At 33.2% G+C, this 24,706-nt stretch overlaps 1 protein-coding gene across 1 annotated transcript; it reads left to right on the top strand.

The window, feature by feature from the left end:
* Positions 1-23,139, top strand: RGS21 (regulator of G protein signaling 21). Its single transcript, XM_017951185.3, has 4 exons — positions 1-11; positions 4,258-4,319; positions 8,834-9,000; positions 22,387-23,139. The coding sequence occupies exons 1-4, from the start codon at positions 1-3 to the stop codon at positions 22,588-22,590; spliced, it is 444 nt and encodes a 147-aa protein (XP_017806674.3). The 3' UTR covers positions 22,591-23,139.
* The last annotated feature ends 1,567 nt before the right edge of the window (positions 23,140-24,706 follow it).

The raw sequence follows: 24,706 nt of genomic DNA, 5'->3' as shown, positions 1-24,706 counted from the left end.
ATGCCAGTGAAGTGAGTTGCCGTTTCCAGCTATTTTTATCTCCGAAGATGTACAAATGAAACACTTGAGTCTTCTTTAGTCTCGATGTTTTATTTCCCTCATTTATGATATATACACTAATTGTTGTCTTTCTTCCTGATTTTTTTCTCCTTTCTCTATTGATTTCTTCTTTTCGAAAACATATCAAGAATTTGTGGTTTACTTTTGCAATTTATTCTTTATGTGGGCTAAAGGAAGGTTATAAAGTGGAGAGAGACCATTGTGCTTTCTTTATGTAATTTTTTAAAAAATTATGAGATGGATTAGAGACATAACATATACATGATCCTTGCAAAAATTATTATCACAATGTTTATTGAAAATTTTTACACGGATATTAAGGGCTGGGTAAGGAAGCAGCTGTCACTTCCTGGAGCACATGGACTCCTTGCTTGAATTTTCCATTCTCCAGCACACTGCTAATTGAGTGTGAACAGCTAAGTTGTTGGATTCCACATTTTTTAATGCAATACAACTGGTTCTAGCTGGCACAATTAGCAAGATAACTGGTAGCTTTCACGCAGTTCCCATCTGGCCTGGCTCTTCTCTGGACATATAATATGGGTACTGCTGGCCTTGATGGCACTTGCTTAATGAAGAAAATAGAAAGGAAATCAGCCAAAACCCCATGAAATACTAAGTGTAATTTTGGCTTCAGATACACAGTGACTTTTCATGGCAAATCATACACAAACAAAACCTTACTCTGATTATGCATCACAATTTTACAGTAAATATACACAGAAATGAAAAGAGCCAGACAAAACTTCTGTTAAAACTCAATAAAAGGAAGAAAAAAAGAAATGAGGGAGTGGCCATTGTCCATTTTTTTCAGATAGCACATATCAAGTAAAAGTCAACCAAGTCAGTAGAGTTTAAAATCAACCACCCTCTTTTTTCCCCAACTTTTATTCAATAGATTTCTTTCTTAACATGTATATAGTTACAGTTTTTAAAAACAGAAAATGATATTTCTTACTCCCATCTACCATAAGAAATGCCCTATTTTTATCTGATAGTGTATAAGCTTTAAGAATATCTGTTTCGTGTAAACTTTCAATTGAGCAGCCAGTTACCACAATTTAACTATTATTTAGAGGAAAAATAATATTTCTATAAAGTATGATAAATCTCTATTGCAGAAAAAATAACTTTTCAGATAGTTATTATAAATGTTATAAAACATGAATTAAGTACAAACATATATGTATTAACTTATCTATTTAAGAAGTATGAAATAATCTGGGTTAAAGCAGACACAATTGTGTTTCAATTCTAACTCTGGCCATTACTGTCTGTGGAATATTGCACTACTTATTTGTATCTCTGAGCCTCTTTACTCATTGGTAATATTGGAATAAAACAGACTATTATTTTCAAGGTTAAATGAAATAAAGTATATCATATGCTTAGCACAATGTGGTATACATTGTAAACATCCAATACATAGTTGTGCATTTTGGTGCTATTATAAATAATGTATTTAGTTTATTCATAGATACCATCAATTTGCTCTTCCACAGAATTACAAGAAACCCCAAATTTTACTATTTTAACTGGCAACAAACAAGCATTACTCCTTAAAATAGTTACATTTCACCTAATTTCTGAAAAGTAAATGCTGTGTTACCTCCAACTCTTTCAACATCTCAGATAGTCAAAATGTAATCTTCTGGATAAGAAATAGGCTCTGAAGGAATGAACTGAGGGCATTCGAGGCATTGTTACATACCAGCAGAGGTACTCCTTCAGAGCTGATGGGCAATTTCTTCTCTTTAAAACAATGTCAGCATTTTGTGGACCTTGATTAATACTAGGATATGCCCATATCCCTAGTTCTATTATCTATAGTATTCCATGTCTATATCTATCAAATATCTATAACATTTTAGCCTCTCTCTGTAATTCAAACATTAGGAATTTTTCTTTTATCCTTGGTTCTACACCATCTCCCCCACTTTGCTTTTTTTCTTTTACTGTTTCTCTACATTAATGAAGACAATACAAATAGCTATTATTTATGTAAACACCTTCATTCTATAAATACTCCTTTATATCCAAAAAGATCTTCATGGAATATGCCTTTTTGCTTTTGGCTTAAGTAAAACCTGTCTGTCCTTAAAGGACATTGCCTTCTAGAATGGATGTCGGTCATTCTCTCCAACCTCACATACCTCATGATGATCCAGTGATGTGTTCACATTATTTTTTGTCTTTTCTTGCCCAGAACACCCTATGTCTTCGAAGCTAATACAATTTAGCTATACCTTTCAATACTTTTTATCATTGTAATTTATCAGCATCTTGGAGGACATTTACCATCTTCCACTGAAGGCTTTAATATGTGTCAATATATGGGGTTTGGTCATCTATTGTTTGTTAATATGTTTAATATTTCATAGACCAGGAACACTGTTCTTGGTGCTAGAAAATAACATTTAGTCCTGTCGTCAGATAACTTACATACTAATGGGAATATAAATGTTCATCTTTGAATGAATTTGTCTAGATTTTATTTTTCACTGTTTTTTCCTGGATGCCTGTTCCTCATTCAAAATGGGCATTCTGCATGGCCAGACTCCTCTCTATCCTATTCATTAGCATATGTTCCACAGGTCTAAGTACCTTTAATTTGAATACCCTGCTTGCAACCAAATTTTAGTATACAAACAGGAATATTTTTAAGCATATGTATTTTAAGTGACCATATAACTTTAGAATTCCTACAAGATCTAATATTTGAGTTACATGAAATATAACATAAGCTTATTTGAGTAACAGGCTATAGAGTACACAAAATCTCTTCAATGTAAAATTAAATGTAGGATTGTGTCTCATCCTCCATTTATGAAAGACAGAAACTGAACAACCCAAATTTTGTGTCCACTTGAATGAAAAAAAAACACTATTTCCAAATGGTTTCACAGGTAATTTGTGTCCCCAAGATTTAGTAAGTCAAGGAAGAAAGGAAAGTCAGCTGCTTACAACAGGAGAAGGAAATTTGAGATTGGAAATGTGAGTAATGGAAAATAGTAAAATGAATTCTTAGCTATATTGCCCTCTCTGTGTGTCCTCAATGAGGATGACCATTATTAACTGAAGATGCACTACAACTGCATCAGTAGAGGAAAAACTATAAAAACTGCAGCAAATTAAAGAAGTAATACAAAAGCAAAGGAATCATTTCACACTAGCATATTTAAGATTAATCATCTTGCCGTGCAAATACAAAAGTTTTATAAGAATTGCAATATATGAGTTTTTCTCTATTTTATTATTGATAATTTCAACACAGACTTTAAATTGGACCCTCTCTTTCCACAACTAAGTTATTTGCACATCACAGCTACGTAATCCAATGTGGTTTTATTTCTGGGCAGTAGATGCTTTCTACGAATAGGGACTTATTTCATCAGGATCTTTGTTTATTTGTTAAGAGGAATAATGTATATTTGCATCTCAGAAAATTTCTATCTTAAACCTGATTTATTATTTCTACATCACATCCCCAAAAGTAACCTTCTTCAGAAGACTTAAGTCTATAAATTTTTTGACTGCTTTGGAAAAGATATTACTCTGTCTTGACAGATTCCTAGATTTAAATAAATCAGCTCAGAACTAGAAGTATACCAGTCTAAAGAGAAATAAAGGCTGCCTCAGAGTAGGTAAAGACTTTTTGAAATATTATGAACAAAATGTTTTCAAGTTCATCACATGCTAGAAATTCTTAAAACTTTTTTGAACTTTTTTGAGATGCATAATTATGAAATAATCTTTACACCATAAAAACTTAGAAAGTAGTTTATTCATCACCTTTGCTAATATAAATTTTGACTAGAGTAATGTCACATAAATTAACAAATAATCATATTTGTTAATTTATACATACAAAAAATACTCATAGTTGAAAAGAAATTCACCATTGATCCACAGAACCAATCTCTTATGCCATTATTAGAATTTAAGAATTTTCAAATATTATTAACATTGTCAGCTAGATTAAAAATTTGCTGATGTCCAATTACATCCCAATTTATGTCACCATAGCTATCTACTGTAAATAGCACTATATAACTTTTTGACGTTTGACTATTTGACTAGCAGCATGAAGTTCATTTGCATGATGTAATTCAAAATACACATAACTCAGATATTACTATTGGTTAGAGAAGAGAAAGATCACAATGCTATTGTCAAGGGTAGATGCTGTTTCTACAGGTCACAAACTACGGAAGCAATGACATGGTCTGAAAATATGGACACACTTTTAGCCAACCAAGGTAAGATCTAACTAATAATAGGCTTAAAAATACAATAATTAAATATAAATAATTAAATTCTGAAAGTTGGTAACATATCATAAAGTATGAGTTTAGTCAATGAAGTATAAAATTCTTAATGATCATAAATTCATAAAAATCCAAAATCTAAATGGAATCAAGTTGGGTCTAAAATAAGTTTATAGGAACTCTGTACATTAAAACAAAAGGAAAATTCAAACTAGCAAGTGAAGTTTTCCATTTCCTTAGACTTACTTTAACTTTTCTTTTTTTTAATTTTATTTTAATACAGAGTCTGACTCTGTCAATCAGGCTGGAGTGCAGTGGCATGATCTCAGCTCACTGCAAACTCCACCTTCCGGGTTCAAGCGATTCTCCTGTTTCAGCCTCCTGAGTAGCTCAGATTACAGATATGCACCATCATACTCGGTTAATTTTTCTATTTTTAGTAGAGACAGGGTTTCATCACATTGGCCAGGCTGGTATCAAACTCCTGGCCTCAGGTGATCCACCCACCTCGCCATCCCAAAGTGCTGGGATTCAATTCAGGTGTGAGTCACAGTGCCAGCCCTAGACTCGCTATACATATATATATATACACATATATATACACACATATATATACACACACACACACATATATATATATATATATATTTTGAGATGGAGTCTTGCTTTACCACCCAGACTGGAGTGTATAGTGCTATGATCTCTGCTCACTGCAATCTCCGCCTCCTGGGTTCAAGGGATTCTCCTGCCTCAGTCTCCCAAGTAGCTGGGACTACGGGAGCATGCCATAACACCCAGCTAATATTTGTATTTTTAGTAGAGATGGGATTTCGCCATGTTGGCTAGGCTGGTCTCGAACTTCTGACCTCAGATGATCTGCCTGCCTTCACCTCCCAAAGTGCTAGGATTACAGGCATGAGCCACTGCACCCAGCTGGCTCGCTATAATTTGATGTACATCATGACTGCCTTTGGTATAAGTTGAAAGAAACATACAAACTGTTGAAAAAGTTGAAAATTTAAATAAATCACTTGTTTCATATGTACAGTTGGCCAAAACAAAAGGTATTTTAAAGTACTTTATATCAACTGTGTTATTCTCACTTTCAGTGAATATAAAAACATATTTAAATGTATACGTTTGTATTAGTTATGTATATGTGTGAACATATATTTATAATTGATAGAGTGGTTCAGCAAGGTAATTTTGGCCAATTATAAATAAAACATCCTAGTCTTTAATAAGACATCTTAGTCAACACAACTTATATACAAAATAATCATTTACAAAGGTATAACTTCTGCTTGTGTTACAAATAATCTGCAGTTCTATCTCATCTGAAAGGGGAAAAATGGCACTGTGAAACATATAGAGAAAATGTTTATAATATAGTATTATTTGTATAAATCAAATGGCATTTTATTTTAAATTCATGAAGAATAAAAATTAGAATATTAGAAAAATATAAAACACAATAGACCTGAATAAATTCTTCACAGCTGCTTATTTATGTATAAAGTTAGATTGACTTAGATGAATTTAGATACTATAAACATATTATTTCTAAGTGACTAATTTTTGAAGTATAAACATCAAAGAATCAACAGAACTTCCAGAATCCACCTAAGAGCATATATTGAAGAGATGAGATTGTGGAACTGCAGTTTATTAAGTGTTAAATGGCGTATTTTCTTTCTCCTTAAGTGTATAACTAATGGGACAGATCAAGTTTGCTAAAGGGCTTACTGAATCATCTCTGCATGTTGTGACCCAGAAGGCTTCAGAGTAGTGGAAGTCCATACAACAATACTATAGAGGAGAGGCAGGAAGGGTGAGATGAAGGCAAACTCATTCCTCTGCATATCTTCTGCAATTTTATATTTCATTCCCACATGAAATGGAAAAGTCATATAGGCATCTGAACAGTTGTTTGGTTTTTGCTTTTTATAATACCAGAGAAATGGCAAAGTATGAATGCTTTTTAATGCTTTAAACAGCTAAAGGACTCACCAAATTACCTAGTTGTTTTTGTTGATTTGCAGACATACTTTGCATGTACTAAGCATAGGCATTAGCCTAGTTTTCACCCCATAATGCTGACATATTCCATTTAACACCCTTTGTTGATACTAGCCAGTAAGCATTCCATTCTGTGGAGAGTGCCCTCAGATAGTAAGTTTAATTTTATGTAGCATATTACTTTAAAATCATTTGGCATCTTTTGAACATTCAAACTGTATATATAGGAGAGTAAATCAACAAAATATCATGTTCAAGACAGAGATAACTAGCCCCAGGTTTAGTTGTTTAAGTTGTTTATTTTGTTCCATTGGGTCCTGAATCAAGCTACGGGAAGAGGAAAGATATTAATTTTTAGTTGAGAGTAGCCCGTCGTTAAAAGTGGAGAGCAGGGGAAAATAATAATTGTATCTTGATCTCTAACATCCCATCTCTCTGGGATGCATTTAGAAAATCCTCCTAGGGAGAAGCTCCATATGCCTTGATGATGCACATATAAAATATTGCCAGGCATGAATCAACAATATTCTTTCTTTCTGTATTATTGAAGAACACTTTATTCTCTATAGAAAAATACATCTTAGCATAAATTGTGTTTAGATCTCTGAAATTTCATCATTGTTTGAACTGAATTCAAGAAAAATTTTAATTGAGTGTTACTAAGAGGATTTTTATAACCTAAATTGGTGTCACAGAAACTTCTTGAATGTATTTTTAAATGCAAGGAACGTGAAGTTAATTGAATTTTTATATAGTGCTCATATATTAACTGCATCCACACTATCCAGTATTTCAACCAAGAATGTTAATTGGTACCTGATAACCTTTTGCAATGACTTGTTATTTCAAACTTATTTCAAATAACTTTTTAAAAAATCCGTTAAATCTATTTTAATACAGTGTTTTTAGACACTTTAATTCTGCTCCAGAAAGTCCTTTTCTATTTTATCTTTATAAACTTCACTTTTACATTCTGCAGGCAGCAACCCATGAACAACGAACTTAAGCCTCTTTTCATTCACTTTTCTCATTGTTTTCTATTTCTGTAGCCAATTTGGCCTATCCCCTGCTTTTCCATAAACTTACTCCTCCTATACTTTGGAACTTGAAGGATTAACTCTCTCCGCCTGCAGGAAAGGAGCAGCTGCTTGGAGCACATGCAAAGGGGGCCTCCCTGGCAGGTGGAGGAGTAAACCACCAACGTTTTGGAAGGCAAATTTCTCTGAGTGGCAAAAGTGCTGACATGTTTTACTCCTCAGAGAGATATACATTCTCAAAATAGAGACAGCCAGAAAAAGGGTACAAACTGTGACACTGAATAACATGACCTAAATGTATTGGTTTAGTTTTGTCCACAGTGGGAATATGACAATGATCTTTCTGACCTGTTGTCTAACCAGAGGCACTTACCTTCTCACATAAGCTCTGGGTATACCAAAGAAGAATGTTTCCTGGCCCATTTTGATGAGGAAAATAGAGAAGGAAGGGTCTAAACAAGTGGTCACAGTATCAAATATCTTTAGGAGTAAGGGATATAAGTGTAAATTTGACTGAAAGTAAGATAAGGGGAAGAGGTGAGACTCATGGAAATCATAGACTGAAAGCCCTGCCTGTTGTTAATTGCATTTAAAAGAGCATCATATCATAATCAAGCCAAAGTAAACATGCCTGTGAATAAGTGAGTCCATTTGCAGTTCCTGATCTAAAGTTTCTGGAGAAGTACATGCTAAGGATAATACCTGGGAGGAGGAGGAATACCATAAACAGGTACCACAAGGGAGAATGGGAGGCACCAATGTTTTGCTTAAAGCAACATTGGAGAAAAACCCTAGGTATTTGTATTTACCTTATGGAATTAAAGTTGCTTGTTGCCACATAAAGGGGAGAAGCATTCACATCAAATATGTTGCCAGTTGCTTTCTTGGTTTTGAGACTGAGTTGGCCTATATATTTACCCAAAACTAATAAAAGCTAGCGCTTCCTCCTTTGCTTTAAGCCCAAACCAATACAATTTAACACTTTAGCATCATATTTTGTTTCTGCACCAACTCATAGCAACACAGATATTTTTACCCTGAATTTAGTATAACATCATTAATATGACCTGAGCTTAGTGCAATAAATCTTAAAAGCAAAATCCGTGGGGCTTCCTGTGAAGTAACTACCATCAAGATCTCCTAAACATAACTTCTAGATTTCTCAAATACAGAAAGAAAAAAGTACAGGTGTTCTTTGTTAATGAAGCTAATTGTAGAAATAGATACACATATATACATATGTTTTGTGTGTATATATATGTTAACAATTACTGATCCAAAATAAAGTTTTCTAAAGTTAGCAACTAAAACATACATTACATTTAGGTGGAATGATCAATATTTGCCACTGAATACCCAGTAAATGCTCATACTATACAATGTACTCATTTTGGTCATATTACTACTCTGTATGCTATTATACAAAACTCTTTCTCATATATTTCATAGCTGGTCTAGATGCTTTTCGAACATTTCTGAAATCAGAGTTTAGTGAAGAAAATGTTGAGTTCTGGCTTGCCTGTGAAGACTTTAAGAAAACGAAAAATGCAGAAAAAATTGCTTCCAAAGCCAGGATGATTTATTCTGAATTCATTGAAGCTGATGCACCTAAAGAGGTGAGTGAACTACTTCAGAACAGTGAAGAGTCGTCCCATAACAGATCTGCTCCCAATTAGAAGACTTTAAATCCATCTAAAAGATAACCAACTTCTCGCTATGTGTTTAAATAGAAAATGTCAGTAGCTTCCAAGAGAAGTTCCTTAAGATGATTCTCTTTTTTTCGTTGATTCAGTAAGTATTTTTCAACACTTATTATGGGCTAGGTATGACTAATATTTCTGTCTCTTTGGAACAATACTCAGGCCCTTGAAAAATAATGTCTAATATCTCAAACAGCACTAAAGTCAACCCAATATAAATCCTACTTCAAAATGCTATTGAATTTCCAATGTAGTTTCTTGTTTTTCTTTTGCTAAACTAGGAATTAGACAAAGTCAATATGGATAGCATTCTTGAATATGTAAAAACAAATTAATGTGTGTGGATTAATTGAAACAAAATGATATGTTGCTTGCCTTTATTTCTTTGATGGTAAAATTGAGCCAAAGATGTGCAGCTCTGTATCAAGTGATCAGGACTCACCTGTGCTGCTTAAAGATCAGGAAACTAGAAAGAGCCTTGGGGAGAAACCTGCAATGATTCTGGTAACAGCCCCCAAAAGAGTTTTATGTGTGGAATATCTCATTTACAGTTGATTTAATTTCCAGAGCCAAAACCATAATCATTTTTGAATCCTTTTAAAATTTTAACTGTAAAATTTAAACAATTGACATTTCTAAACTGCTTTGGATTTCTTGCTGAATATATTACATAAACAAAGAGTGTTAATGTATAAGTAACCTACAAACAGGAAGCTCCATTGAACTACTAGTACCAAACAAACTACTATTACTAGTCATCTTTCCTACAGAGGTGAAATGTTGATATCTGTATAAGTGACAGTTACTATATATTCTGATCCAAAATGAGGATTCATGGTAAGAGAGGATGGTTGTACTCACAGGAAAAAAAGATAGACTCGATGAAATGCAAACATTTTCAGAAAATATGAGACAAAGTTAGTTACCATATTACTAGTAGTTCAAGTTTTAGATAGATATTAATTACTGCAGCATATATTAGTCTAGTATAACATTAATAGTCACGTGAACCATTGAAACATGGCCTGGAATTCATGGGGGTGCATAAAGAACTTTAACTCCTGTGGAGCTATTTCAACATTTATATCCAAGTCATCATCTAAGAATCAATAAATAATGCTGGAAAATTGAAAATGTTGCATGTAAGATTTTTCAGGTTGATTGATGTGTCATTTTGCTTTGAAATTAACCCTAAAGATATCCTACTTATTGTTACAATGCTCTGAAAGACCTATTTTTTCCTATGTTATGAATTCATCTAATTAACAGTAGTTGCTTTAGGATAATATTTTGAAACATTGTGTGTGAAAAATCTTCTAACACAAAATGTCATCTTTTAATTATAGCTGAATTTAAGGTTATAATATATCATAAACCATCAATTTTGATAAAATAGTTTTATTTATTTTCCTAACCTTTTCTTCCAAAATTAATTTATATTGTAATAATTTAACTAAATAGTATAGCTATTATTTTGGGATATAAAACTTCACAGCTTTTTATAGATTGTCCATCTAATTAATTTTGATAAAACAAAATATAATTAAATTGATAGCTGCTTTTCAAGTAATAAATTATAGTCTTTCCTTGAAGTATCTCTAAAAATGCTATATTACCAAATTAATTGAAAATATGCAAGTGTAAATATATATACCCTATGTTGATATATATACACACACACACACATATATATGAAATACTTATTCTGTTTCCTATCAGTTATTATTAGTTGTTTCCTATTCAAATTGCTAAAGGGAGTTTGCTTGTTATATATTATACCAATTGCAATCTTCAAGGTATTTCTCTAAAGTTCATCAGTTATGTGTTAAATATAGTGATACTATTAGTATGTTTATTCATTAAACTGATTTTTTTGAGTATCTGTTCCCACAGTGAAGTTACAGAGTAAAAGAAGAGAGAGACTGACATGTAATAAAACTAGTAAAATACACAATAGGTGATATAATAATAAAACTTCATTTAAAGTTCATTATTAGCATGATAGGAAAGAGTAATTTAATCTACCTGGAGAGTTAAAGTTAGATTTGCAATGTGGTTCACACATGAAAAATGAGTAATATTTTATGAAAAGAACGAATGAAGAAATACTATTTCAGCACTGAGAGCACCAATGTATAAAGCTCCCTAGCATTTTCCAGAAATTGCAGGCATTTTGATATTGCTAATGTGAGTAGAGGAGTTGGGGATGAGGTTGGATAGGTAGGCAGCAGTAGAGATAAAGAAATGATGGGAAGTATTCTAGCTATATTGGGTAGGCAGACTTGACAAGACTCAGTGACATATTTGCAACAGATGGAAAATATGATTTGCACAAATGGAAAATTAAATCAAGAATGAGATTTTATGTCTTCTCCTTTAAAGTGTTACCTTCTCTCCAGTTCCCAAATTAATAGGGTGTTAGTATGATGTAACAGAAAAACTAAAGTTTGGAGCTATCTAGACCTGGGTTCAAATCCTGATCCCTCACTTGCATAGTTTTGTCATAAGCTATTTATCTCTCTGCTCAGTTTCCTCATCTGAAAAAGCATAATAATACATTTACATCGAAAAATGAGAATGGTACATAAGACATAAGATAGTGTATCTAGGGTTTACATCATGCAGAACAGTTTTTAAGGAATGTTAATTCCTTTCTTTCTTAAACAAGTCATGATAAGTGCTACTGAAATTAACTATTGAAACAAACCTTAGCATATTTCTAACAACATATGTAGATAAGCAATGTCAAGACTTGAGAGAAGTGTAAATGTGAACATATATTATAAAAATGGGTTTGCAAATTGGCAGGTTCAAATAAAAAGAGTTGCTCATCGAATAAATTGTACCCAAATGGCTTCAGGAGAAAATACAGCAGAAAAACAAAATCATGACCCAAGTATTTGACTAAGTGACTTGAAAATAAGAAAATTATTAGAGAAACAATATATATTTTTAAACTATCTCTACTTTGTACATACTAATAATGTGTGAGTGGCAAAGAAAAAAATTCTTAAACTTGTACTTATTTTTGCTTCAGCTTGGATCACTAATTTCAGATTATTATTGAATTTTCAAGAAAATATTACTTAACTTTGAGAAAATAATCTTTAAAAATTAATATTTTCATATCCAGCTAAGAAATTAACATCTTTTAAATACATATTATATTTATGTCATCATTCCTCTATATTGTAAGGAAAGTCATACAGGATGAAAAATATGTCATTAAAGGGAAATTTTTAATGTTGATTGTCATTCTATGAAATTAGAAAATAGTATCAAATCATATCATGGTGTAATGTTTAAAAATTATATAAATTCAATTTCACACTATCAACAATCCAGAAAAAAACACATTGGTAGTTTTTTAAGTCAAAAAAACAGGACAAAGTGTTTATTTCTTAAATGTATCTCCCAAATGTGAGGACACTGTGTCTCATAAAACAAAGAAGAAATTATAGTCATAAAGGAGAACACATCTTCACGGGTCTGTGCAAGACACTTCTTAATATTTGTGTTTGGCTTCTTTCTTTTATTTTTGATGCAGCACAATGTTGCTTATTGAGTCACATTATCTTTCACATCAATAAATGTTTTTTATTCTGTGCCTAGTCACATCCTTACAAGATAAAATCCCTCCATGGAAGGGAAGCTCAGTTTAGGGAGGAAAACAGATAACAAACACATAAGTATGACACAATGTATTGCTGTGCTAGGCAGCTCTTGATAAGGAAATGTAAGAAACTAAAATAAGTAGAAACCTTAGCTTGATTCTAAAGAACCTTTCAATATAGTTGGGTTAAAAAATAAAAGTGTATAGAACTAGAGAAAATGGCAAAGCAACAAATGATTAACTGCAAAACAAAGATGAAATTATTTTTATGCTACCTGGAAGGATATGATGATTAAATACCAGTGAGACAGCAGCATATTGAGATAAGGCCTTCATTATAAATAAGGATAGTTTTAAACTGAGTCTTAAGGGAAGAAACAGATATATGAGTTGTTGGCAGAGAAAAGCCCAGGAAAATAGGCATCTAGAAGTATTTTATCCTGTTACTGTGATGCCAATTTGTATTCTGCATTTTATATTCGTATTTTTTCTTTGTATTTTTAAATGCCACTTCCTCTATATGTTGATGTTATTTTGAGTAGCGTATTTCTGCTCTACTAGTGACTGTTAGCCAACAGTGCTCCCCCAACTACAGAATCATCTCTGTATATAATCTGCTTGCTTATTTGTTAATTTTCTAGGTTTTTGTTCATTAATCAATACTTGAATACCTAGTATCTGCTAAGCATTATGCTGGTGCTACTAAGAAAAAGACAGCCATGGTCCCTGAGTAGATCCTTCCCCATATTCTGGTAGGAAGACACTAGATAAAAAATAATCATTACAATAAACTTCCATGAGTGTCCTAACAAGGAAATATAAGGTGAGATGGTAGTTTGCAACAGGAAAATCCAAGTCTAGAGGATCAGGGAATATATTTCGAAGAAGTAACTGGTAAGCTTTGACCAGAAATTTGACTGTACAGGGAAACAAGACAAGATGGAAAGAGAGAAGGATAGGCGAGGAAGAGGAAGAAGAGCCAAGCAAAGGAGCCAAGCAAAGGACTAGCCAGTGCCTAGAAGACTGGTTCAGCAGTGAAAGAAGCCTAGTATTGTGTGTGTTCAAGTATAAATTGAGGCAACTGCCCCTTCTGGATCCCAATGATTTCCACATTTCTATTCATTCCTTCTAGCAGAGATCTCCTTCAAAAGAAGAAAGAGAGACACAGAAAGAGGGAGGGAGAGAGAAAGAGAAAAGGAGATCTAAAGAAACCATAATATCTGTATAGAGATTTTACATAGATTATCTCATTTGTTCATCATGTTCACTTTCTTAGGGGAGTATTACATTCATTCACATTTTAAGGTGAAAAACTGAGGCTTAGAGATAAAATGATGAGCCCTGCAGTCATTAAGATCCATGGAGAGGGTGGTCTTCAGCCCACACTTTTAAGTTTCAAATTTCTTCCCCTAGATCTACCACTCATTTTAAGTGTTTATGGCATAGCCTGGGATACTTGAAGGTTTATGCCAAAGGCAGAAGCATAAAATTATCTAGTCACATACAATATATCTTCCTAGCAAAAGTTTTGTTTCTCTTCTCGTATTCTAATTTGTGTAACTTCTTAGATTATGAAGCCTAGATTCAAATATGACATTAGAAGGAAAAAAGTGTCCGAAGTATTTCTTCTAATAATCTGCAGAATCATTCTGTGCTTCAAAAAATAATTTCTGCATTTCAACTCAAAAACAAAAGGCTCAGGTGTTCTTTAAACTTTTATGTCTCTGTGCCACTTAAATTGACCTTAGTTTAGCATGTTGGAATTGGTGAAGGGAACAGGTCAATCTGATTCCCTTTCAGCTGCTCCAGCATAGCTGCGGCTTTTGTATATCTATTTTTAGCCATCTGTACACGTTATGATTTCATATGTGTCATCTCCTTTATCACCACAGAAATCAGAGAAGCATCTGGTTTCTATTCAGTTCTATCTTTGTTTTGACTACTTGTCTAATTAATCAAGATGGTTTTGAATTATATTTCTCTCATTTCTCTTTCCCAATTTAAGGTGTTAATCTTACCTCCCACCTTGTATCATCTATTTCTGCTTCCAAAGCCAATGACAACAAAAGGATACAGTCTTGTGCAGGGATGAATTCCTTCTAGATGTTACAAACTTTGTTATATTCAACTTTAATAGCCACCTTTGAGAATACATTTTAGGATATTCATTTGCTTTTAATGATGCCAAAATGAAGTAATACTTGAGGTGTTAGTGGTGATTAAAGGAATTATGTAACCAAAAACATGATTATAGATGGCCTTAATTTGAATAGTAATTTTTAAGCTCTGTTGTGAATGAGGTCTAAGATGCTGTCGGCTCCATTTTTGTAAGGCGTTTTACTTATGCATGCACACACCCTTTGCATAATGACAGTCTCCTGCTACACTATACATTCTAAATGAGGAAAGGCTATCTAATTTGAATGTGAGAGCATAGTTGAAAACTTTTCATTCAAATTATGTAAAAATACATAAAGCACAGATTAGGGTCACAAGAGAGCCAACAGGTACAATTTAAAATGTATTCTTTCCACTAAAGTCATTTGTTGAAAGCCAAAAGAATTTAAGTCTGCTGGTATAGAGAAAATAAATTTGGTTTGCATCACTTTCAGTTAACAAAAATCACATGCGTATTAAAACATCCTGGGTCTTCATAATAAAATTGTTTTTACACAACTACCTGAAACATCATTCATAAAGCAGTCATTCATTTTAATGCAGTGGATTGTTGTCAATGTCAGCTGTGTCAAGACCTTTTCAAAACTGACAGGATTTAAAAGCCTCTAAATGGTTGTGATGACATCTCAGCTGTCATTTTCTAAGAACCACAATCCTGTGTCTTGTTTTCTAAGATTGGCAGTGTAGTGGTTTCAGAAATCTAAGATAATTTATGACCTTTTGAAAAATAAGCAAATAAAATATTATGTTTCACAGACATAATATTGAAAGTCATTGAAACCAAAGGGTATCCATACAAAAAAAATAAAATTAGCTATTTATAGCAGTAAATAAAATACACGAGGCACTGTTTATTTCATTAATTGATATAATGTTCAGCCCATGCTCTGTAGTTCCTAGTTTGACATGCTCACCAAAGTCTAAGCTTCTCTGGAGCTTCCAAGCGGCTCAGGAGTACCTTCAACATGCAACTGCCAAGTATGAGTTTCTAGGGGGTCACCTCCTGATGGAGTCCCACCTTTAGTACGCTTCAAACTCAGTATTTCCTCTATCTTACTTTTAGAGATAGAAATGCATCCAAGTATCTTCTGGTAGAATACAACCAAAAATCACATTTGAGAGGAGTGCCGAGTTGGGTTGGGAGTGCAATTCACGGACATGTCCCAAGGAGTGACTCTATTAAAGGAAGAAGGAAGAAATACGTGTGTGTGTGTGTATGTGTGTGTATTTATATATATATGTGTGTGTGCGTGTGTGTATATATATATATATTTATTCCAGTTTACCATTCCATGTGCAAGGCTCCTCTTTAATATTTCAGAGTTACATATAGAAACACAGTTATATATAACTCTCTCTATATATATAACTCTCTCTATATATATATATAAAATATACACACATAGTAAGTTACATATATTATTTAGTAAGATATGTATATCTATCTTACTAAAATGTCAAGGGAGTTGAAAAGAAAAGATAAGGCACTCTTGATAGCATAGTTCCATACATCACCAGAATTGACTTCTAGGGGCATTTAACAAAATATAGGATTCCCTCTTAAAGGAAATATCTTAAATTGGCTTCTAGGACTGAATTTGTTTCTCCCCTACTGACTACTCTTTCACCATTTCTTTTCCTGTTTCTACTCATAATCCAACATGTATTATAAATAAGAGACACTCCTCATCTATTTTCTGCTTATACTCACTCTCCCGATGATCTCCTCCAGTTCTATGGCTTTAAAAGGGAATCTCAAACTTAACAAATTTAAATATGAGTCCTGATTTCATGCTCGAAGCTTTCTCCAACCCAAGTTCTCTCTATCTCTGTTAATAACAACTCTGTTCTTCCACTGTTCTGGCTAAATAATTTGTAGTCATCCCTCGGTTCTTCTCTTTCTCATATACCCTATATTCAATCCATCAGCATTTTCTATCATCTCTTTCTTTAGATTATTTCTAATATCCAGTTATTCTTAAAAAGATGTTCTGCCTTGCGCTAGCTCATAACTATTCAATCACAAGTCCCATTCATTCTACTTTCTGAATAGCTTTGAAATCTATACACTTCCCTTTATTCTCTGTGACATTACCAATCCTAATTCACTATCAATTGTCCACCTGATCTTCTGGCGTGGTATCCTAATTTTTCTTTCCTTCACCCACAGCCAGCTATTACACCACATGGGAGCCAGCGGTGCTTTTTCAAAAATGTGGTTACATTAGTCCCTTACATAAAATTTTCCTCATTGGCCTCAGAATAAGTAAAGAAGTCCTTACAAGACCTACAATGTCCTACATGATTTGGCACCTTTATGCCTTTTGTGATTTACCTTTCTTCTCAAAACCCACAGGGCTTCTTCCAGTTTACCATTCCATGTGCAAGTTTCCTCTTTAATATTTCACAGTCATAGTACTACTTGAAAAATCAGCTTAAAATTTCATTTCCTTCAGAAAGCTTTTCCTTAGGGAAGCAATTTTTTCTTTTGGGTTACTGTTTCAAAATCTGTCTTCTTGATTGACTTTTTACTTTAATCATCTTTTATCTTCAAATCCTAGCACAGTTTCTAAGCACCTACTCCATAAATGCTCCAAGTAAATAAATTGAAAAAACTACTAAAAATAAAAGATAGCTTTCCAAAATATGTTACGACTTTCCCCCCAACACCACCAAAAAAGGATAATATTATCCATCTTATATGGGTGTGTGATATTTAGCATAAAGTGGCCATATGAAAACTTAGCACATCAGTACTAATGTTTAATTAAAACAACATTATTTACAGTTAAAATAATCATCTTGAAGTACTCTTATTATTATTTTAGAGCTGATGGTATTGTTCAAAATACTTTGCCATGGGAGAAGACAGAGTCACTAAGGAAAAAGTCTAGAAAGAAAAGACTTGAGGCAGAACTTGGGGAATATATATATGATCTGCTTATATTTTTAAAAGACCTGTGGAGAATAAAAAATTAGTAAAAGAAATAGAGAAAAGACAGAAAATAGAAGACATCTTAATTCCACATCATGAACTATTGAATTCATCTGTAGTAACAAATCTTTCTCTGATAATCACATTGAATACTTAACATTATCAGAAGCTTTTGTATTCAAATCTGTTTAAAAAATCAATTCTGGAATTTTTTTTTTCTTTTTTTTTGACAGAGTCTCGCTCTGTCACCTAGGCTGGAGTGCAGTGGCATGATCTCGGCTGACTGCAACCTCCAATTCCTGGGTTCAAGTGATTCTCCTGCCTCAGTCTCCCAAGTAACTGAGATTACAGACACCCGCTACCACGCCTGGCTAATTTTTGTATTTTTAGTATAGATGGGGTTCTACAATGTCGGACCTGGTTGGTCTTTAACTCCTGGCCTCAGGTAATCCGCCTGCCTCAGCCTTCCAAAGTGCCGGGATTACAGGTGTAAACCACCATGTCTAGCCAATTTTCTGGAGATTTTAAAACCAACACTGAATATAATAAAAAAGAAATTATAGTGACTTTCTGTGAACAAGGAAGGCTTCTCAGAGGATATTCAACTTAAGGTAAATGATAAAAGTAGAAGACAATCTGTACAGGATATAATTATGGGGGCAAAAGCAATTTTAGATGGTGAAACAGTGTAAACAAAAGTTTTAGGTAAAATATTCACTTTGGGAACAGAAAGTAGTCCAATTTATGTATATCAATAGGAAAAAGTAGAAGTTGATTTCAGAACAACATATTCAAGTCAGGGTGTGAAGAATCTCAAATGCCACAGTGAGATGTTAAAGTTTTCTGTTATAGAAAATAATGGATTTTCAACTGAACTTTTATATGATGAAAGTTATATTCTGTTAAAACCGATTTAGTAATATTATCTATTGTGTTCAGAAGGGAAAGATACTGTAAAAAGAGGTATCAGATAAATTATAAATTCCATAACTTAGGGAAAATGTTGGTTATAAAGCCCTAAGCTGGAGGAATAAGAGTGAGAATTAAAAAGACCATTGCGAAATTAGAAAATAAAAGAAAGAATTTATATGCATATGTGCATGTACACACACACAAACACACAAGATAAGTGATCATAGAAAAGAGAGGTGTCAGAGACAATTTCTACGTTAGCTTGAACGACTTTAAGAAATACAATTACATTTACACAAATATGTGGGTGTGATGTTTTGTCACTGACATTAAGCTGAACTGCCAAGACACAGCTTTATAAGACTACTGATTATCTCCTGAGAACAGCACACCTTCTCATTACTTAGCTACCAATTGCTGATGCTGGCAGTTCCTTGGTAGGAAACTAGGCAAATCAGAAAAATGGCAAGGATAGGTCAGAAGTACAAGGTTAATATATTTCAAAAACAATATTAATTGGCATTATTATGTTGAAATTGAAGAGTTCTCTCTAAAATTTAAACATGATTTTGAACAAATATGGAACCATTTTTTCACTTGCTTATACATGTATTTATTGAGTCCTTATAGTGTGCGAGGCATAAGAAAGGATGTTCAAAATGTAAATATTGTCTAAGCAATGCAAAATCCCTTGACAGATCAGAAAGAAAAAAAAATCCACACGTAAACTTCAATGTTAGGTGTTAAATTTAGCCTTAAAGACAAAAAGACTTGTGAAAGACTTAGGATAAAAGGCATGACTTTCAGTTAGATTGAGATATTATGAGAAAAGTTTAAAAGTAAGAATATACAAGAAATGTAAGTGGAATTGTCTAGCTTGATGAGAATACAGGGTACACATAGAAGAGAAGAAATATGTAAGTAGGTATCACATTGTAAAGGCCATGAATGCCAAAATCATGGCTTTGGACTTTTTAAATAGGGAATGAGGAATTATTATAGGTGTTCAGTTACAACAACAACAACAGTAATAATAATAAGTTAGCACTGTTTGGCAGGCACACCTTGGCCATGCTGTCAGTAAAAAAACTCCCTTGATGAGTGTCTAAACAGGTTAGGTTCCTCTACTTAACCACTAGGGGAGATACAAAGTTAAATAAATCACAGATTATGCTGTTAAAGACTTAACAATATAGTTAATTGAGGAAACAGGCTACATATATTCTCATATTCCCACACCAGGTAAGTTTATGAAACAGACTATAGTAGATGTTTAAAAACTGCTACAAGATCTTGATAATAGCCACTATTGATTCCCACTATGGGACACTATATATGTTCATTATATAAGTTATCATTCCACTTCCTGACACAAAACCTTTCAGTATCTTTCTATTGCTTCTAGTAGGAAAATAAGAAGTCCTGAACATAGCACACAAGCTCTACAAGACCTGGCCTGGATCTCCTCTTACAACTTTATAACAAAAATTCCTTTCTTACACCCTGCACTCCAGCTATTCAGGTGTAGTGGCTCATTAGAACCTAACAATGTTTTTCTTGCATTAGGGACTCTGTGTTTATTTGTTTATTTTTTCTACCCTAAGTGTTTTTCCCCAGATTCCTAGAGCACCATCTTCTTCTTATCTTTCAACTTTAAATCTAAAACAACACCATTTATTTAGTTGTTGGTTTTGTTTCCCCAAATACAGCAGCATCTTGTACATAACAGACACTCATAATTTTTGTGAAATAATAAATATATGGATCATCCTGCTTTAATTCTTCTATCACTGGGTCAAAAACTATCAATAGCTTAAAACTGAAGAAGCAGAAACTTGGAAATATTAAAGTAACTCACCCAAGGTCACCAAAGCCGTAAGTGTTAGAGGACAGACTTGAAAAGGATCCCCAAGTGTTTCCACTGCCCTGCAGCATCTTCCTGTATGATAAACGGGCAACTGATTCCAGGTTTTCAGGCTTCTAAGATTATTTGGGCATTTGTTTTGGAACTTTGATGAGGGACTCAAGAAGGTAATCAAAGGAAGAAAAGTGGAGGTATATTCTGGGATCACTGAGTAGCTGAAGTCCCAAAGGAAAGGAAAGATCTATGAGCAAATAGTGGCCTTTTGATGATTCTTTTCAAATTACTTATTTTCTTTATTATTTTCTTCCTAGAATAATAATATTAAAATAGTTTGATATTCCTATGTCATTTAACCCTTAAAACATTTTAAGATAGGTGCTATTACTATTCTCTTTTACACTATGGAAATTGAAGATGTAAGAAAATTATAGAAACTACTCCACTCATACAAACAGCAAGTAAGCAGCTGAGGAGTAATTTGATTGCAGGTGTCTATGTTTATTGTTTAACCTCAATTTAATGCACCATAAATTGTCATTTATAGTTCCAGAATCCAAAATTCTAACATTTTTACCATCTCCTGCATTTTGCCAAGGGACATTTAAATTCCATTTAACAAAAATTTATTGATTGACTATTATGTGGTAGGTATTCTGCTAAGTGCTAGAAAACAGAATGATGAATAAGACAGATACAGAATCCGCCTATGGTGAGCTTTTAATTTTAAGATTAAAATCTCTTCTGAGCCTGGCTACGGTGGCTCATCCCTGTAGTCCCAGCACTTTGGGAGGCCGAGGCAGGCAGGTCATCTGAGGTCAGGAGTTCAAGACCAGCCTGGCCAACATGATGAAACCCCATCTCTACTAATAATACAAAAATTAGCCAGGGGTGGTGGAGCACACCTGTAATCTCAGCTACTAGGGAGGCTGAGGCAGGAGAATCACATGAATTCAGAAGGTAAAGGTTGCAGTGAGCCAAGATTGTGCCATCGTACTCCAGCCCGGGTGATAAGAGCAAAAGAAAAAAAAGAAAAAAAAAAAAAAAAAACCTTTTTGAACTTCATGACTATTTTCAGTTTAAGTTAGATAACTTGGATATAAACTTTTCTGCTTCTCAGAATATATCCTGGAATATGTGGGGATCTTAGTATCTCCACAAAAAGGTTTGGAGAATATATAGAATATAGAATAGAATAGAATAGATCTCCATTAGACCTCACTGGAAATGCGTATGTGTGGTAATGGTAAAGAAACAGGTAGATTATATGTAGATATATGTTCCTTGGGAGAGATGGGAATCAGTGAAGAGGGGATGTTATTTGATCCATTTATCAAACAAAAAGAAACACAAATTAGAAAGAAAAGCAGTGTTGTAAGGAACAAAGGAAAATATGGAGAATGGGAATGAGTTGGTATAATCAAACCTAATACATTCTAGTAATAGTTCTGCCTATGAAAATGACATTTTATGTACTCAGGTCAAAGTATTAGAAAACAAAAGGTAGGTGAAAAAATGTAAAGTCGCAAAATGTCTTACTTGCTTTTTCACTTTGTCTTTTTAAAAAATAAATCTCAAAATAAAGTTTTACCACTATTTCCTGTCAATACTACCCTTCTCAAGCAAGGAAAAATAATTAAACTAAGCATGTATTCTGCATTCTAGAAAATGAATACATGACCTTTCTGCTGTTTCGCATCTGATTAGCTTTGTGTTTAGAAAGAATTTCAAAAAATATGTATGTATATACTATACATTCTTTGATTAAACTAATCCAATGATATGCAACTTTATTTTCCACAGATTAACATTGACTTCAGCACCAGAGATCTCATCTCAAAGAATATTGCTGAACCAACCCTCAAATGCTTTGATGAGGCTCAGAAATTAATCTATTGCCTCATGGCCAAGGATTCTTTCCCTCGATTTCTAAAGTCAGAGATTTATAAAAAACTGGTAAATAGCCAACAGGTTCCAAATCATAAAAAATGGCTCCCTTTTTTGTGAGGAAGGTAAAAGTTAACTAGTCACTGTACTTCAGGGCTACAATATTTTAAATACACAAGCACAATGCATTGTCTTTTGTTTTGTTTAGGATTTAGAACACATTTTTTGCCCATGTTTTATACATCAAGCCTGAATTTCTAACTCATTTGTTTAGAAGGTATTTGCTTTACCAGCTACTTAATCTCCTACAGGGGGAGTACAAAGAAAGTTTATGGAGATACAATATAGTCTTAAACCAAAACTGAATACTCTTATTACATTATAATGTAAGAAATTGTACATATCTTCACGTGGCAGGAAAGACTTTTGAGCATCATATACACAATTTTAAATACCATTGCTTTATTCAAAAAAACTCACTTTTGTAAAAAGAGAATTTCTGAACCAAAATACTAGCCTTCATTTAACATATTTAACTGGTTTTTTCCTACAATTTCTTTCCAACTATTTCTAATAATTTGGTGGTTATGGAAACTGCTATGCCTCTCAATTTTTTTTTTTAAATCACAGAAATGTATACACATTTATATGTATGTCTTGAATGCACCATAGACTAAAGTTTTTAAAATATATCACTTGGCTCAATTCAATGGCATCACATATGAAATGTGATGAGTTATGTATGAAAAAGGCCTCAAGGGTGGGAATACTGATTTTCTTATATTAACAGAAATGTAAAAGAAAGTGGAAGACTAAGGAGCATGGATAAATCCTTATAAGATGAAATATATAGCAAGTCATAAAATTTAAAATTTTGCAACATTATCTACTCAATTGTGGGGAAGCATCTATTCACTCCTTCAGCACTGATACTTGTTTATAAAACCCAAACAATTTTTTAAATGCGTTTATTTTGAGATGTTCCTAAAAATTGTTTAATTCTATATGTAAATATCCTGTGATAAATATGAATAATTTCATTTCAATATGAGAAGCTGTAAGGATTCAACAGATCTCCCATGTTTCCATTTTCTTTGCACAGATTTATTTATCTGTATTGGTATTTCTACTTTTAGATTGTTTGAACATTAAAAAATGGAGGAAAAACAGCATGGCTTATTTTATGTTTTCACAAACTACTCATTTGATACACAAAATTTTGTCTCTCCTTCGTCATGAAAAATAAACATTTAAACATATGCAAATGGAATATTCCCTGTACATTTGCAAATTCTTTAAAAGAAGACATAAATAGAAATTGGTTGTGAAGCATTCAATGTGCCTTAAGGTGCACTTAGTGGAAAATAGCTACACTTTTTAACATTTATTCTAGAGATTCCAACCTTAATTTACTCTCTATTTAAATGGGAAACTTTAAAATTATTCTCAGAGAAGAAATAGACTTTTGAGGATAAAAGGAATCTTAGAAATTAAAAGCACATTCCCACTTTTAGATGTGAAAAGAAAAAAATCTCAGTTATTTCCTCGGATCATAAGGCTGGTAAGTGACCAAGCTGGTCAGAGCAGTGGTTTTCCCACGTGGGCTCCCTGCTCTGACAGAAGAGTGTAGTCCTCTCTACAATTTAGAACTGTTCTGAGGTCTGGAATCTAAATTCCAACTAATCCTCAAATACCCAGACATGATCTCTTTCATCAGGTATTTCAATTTTCTCTTTACAGTCAGTTTGCAACTTCTTTCTCGTTACCATACAGCAAGACTTTATGTTTAATGATTGCCTCTCAAGTTTTCTCTAATGATGTGAAAGAAGACACAAATCAAACTTTCACTACCTAGAAACCATGGTGCTTGATAGTACCTAAAAAAATACGGCTGGTGTCAAAATGGTTTGTTGAAAATTGGATGTTAAATGACCTCTAATAGAATCCCAGCCAAAGACCCACAATAACAACACCTACCTCCTCAACTCACTCCCACCCTAAGTGACAATTCTAGGTATTCTGATTAAATAAAAGAAAACAACTACAGGTTTTTGAATACTTATCAGTGAGGATTTTTAATAAAATATCAGATGTACATCTTAAACACGTGGTCTCTTTCACGCCATATGTTATTTTATTTCATCGGTTACCATTGATGAGTAATTTTATGGATGAAATTTTAAGTAAAAAGGATTAATTTGCAAGAAATGAATAACAACATTAACATTCCTTAAAC

This window comes from Papio anubis, chromosome 1 (genome assembly GCF_008728515.1).
Source record: "Papio anubis isolate 15944 chromosome 1, Panubis1.0, whole genome shotgun sequence".
In the NCBI taxonomy this organism is placed as follows: domain Eukaryota; kingdom Metazoa; phylum Chordata; class Mammalia; order Primates; family Cercopithecidae; genus Papio; species Papio anubis.
The sequence above is the reverse complement of the archived record's forward strand: the minus strand, read 5'-3'. Positions and strand labels throughout refer to the sequence as shown.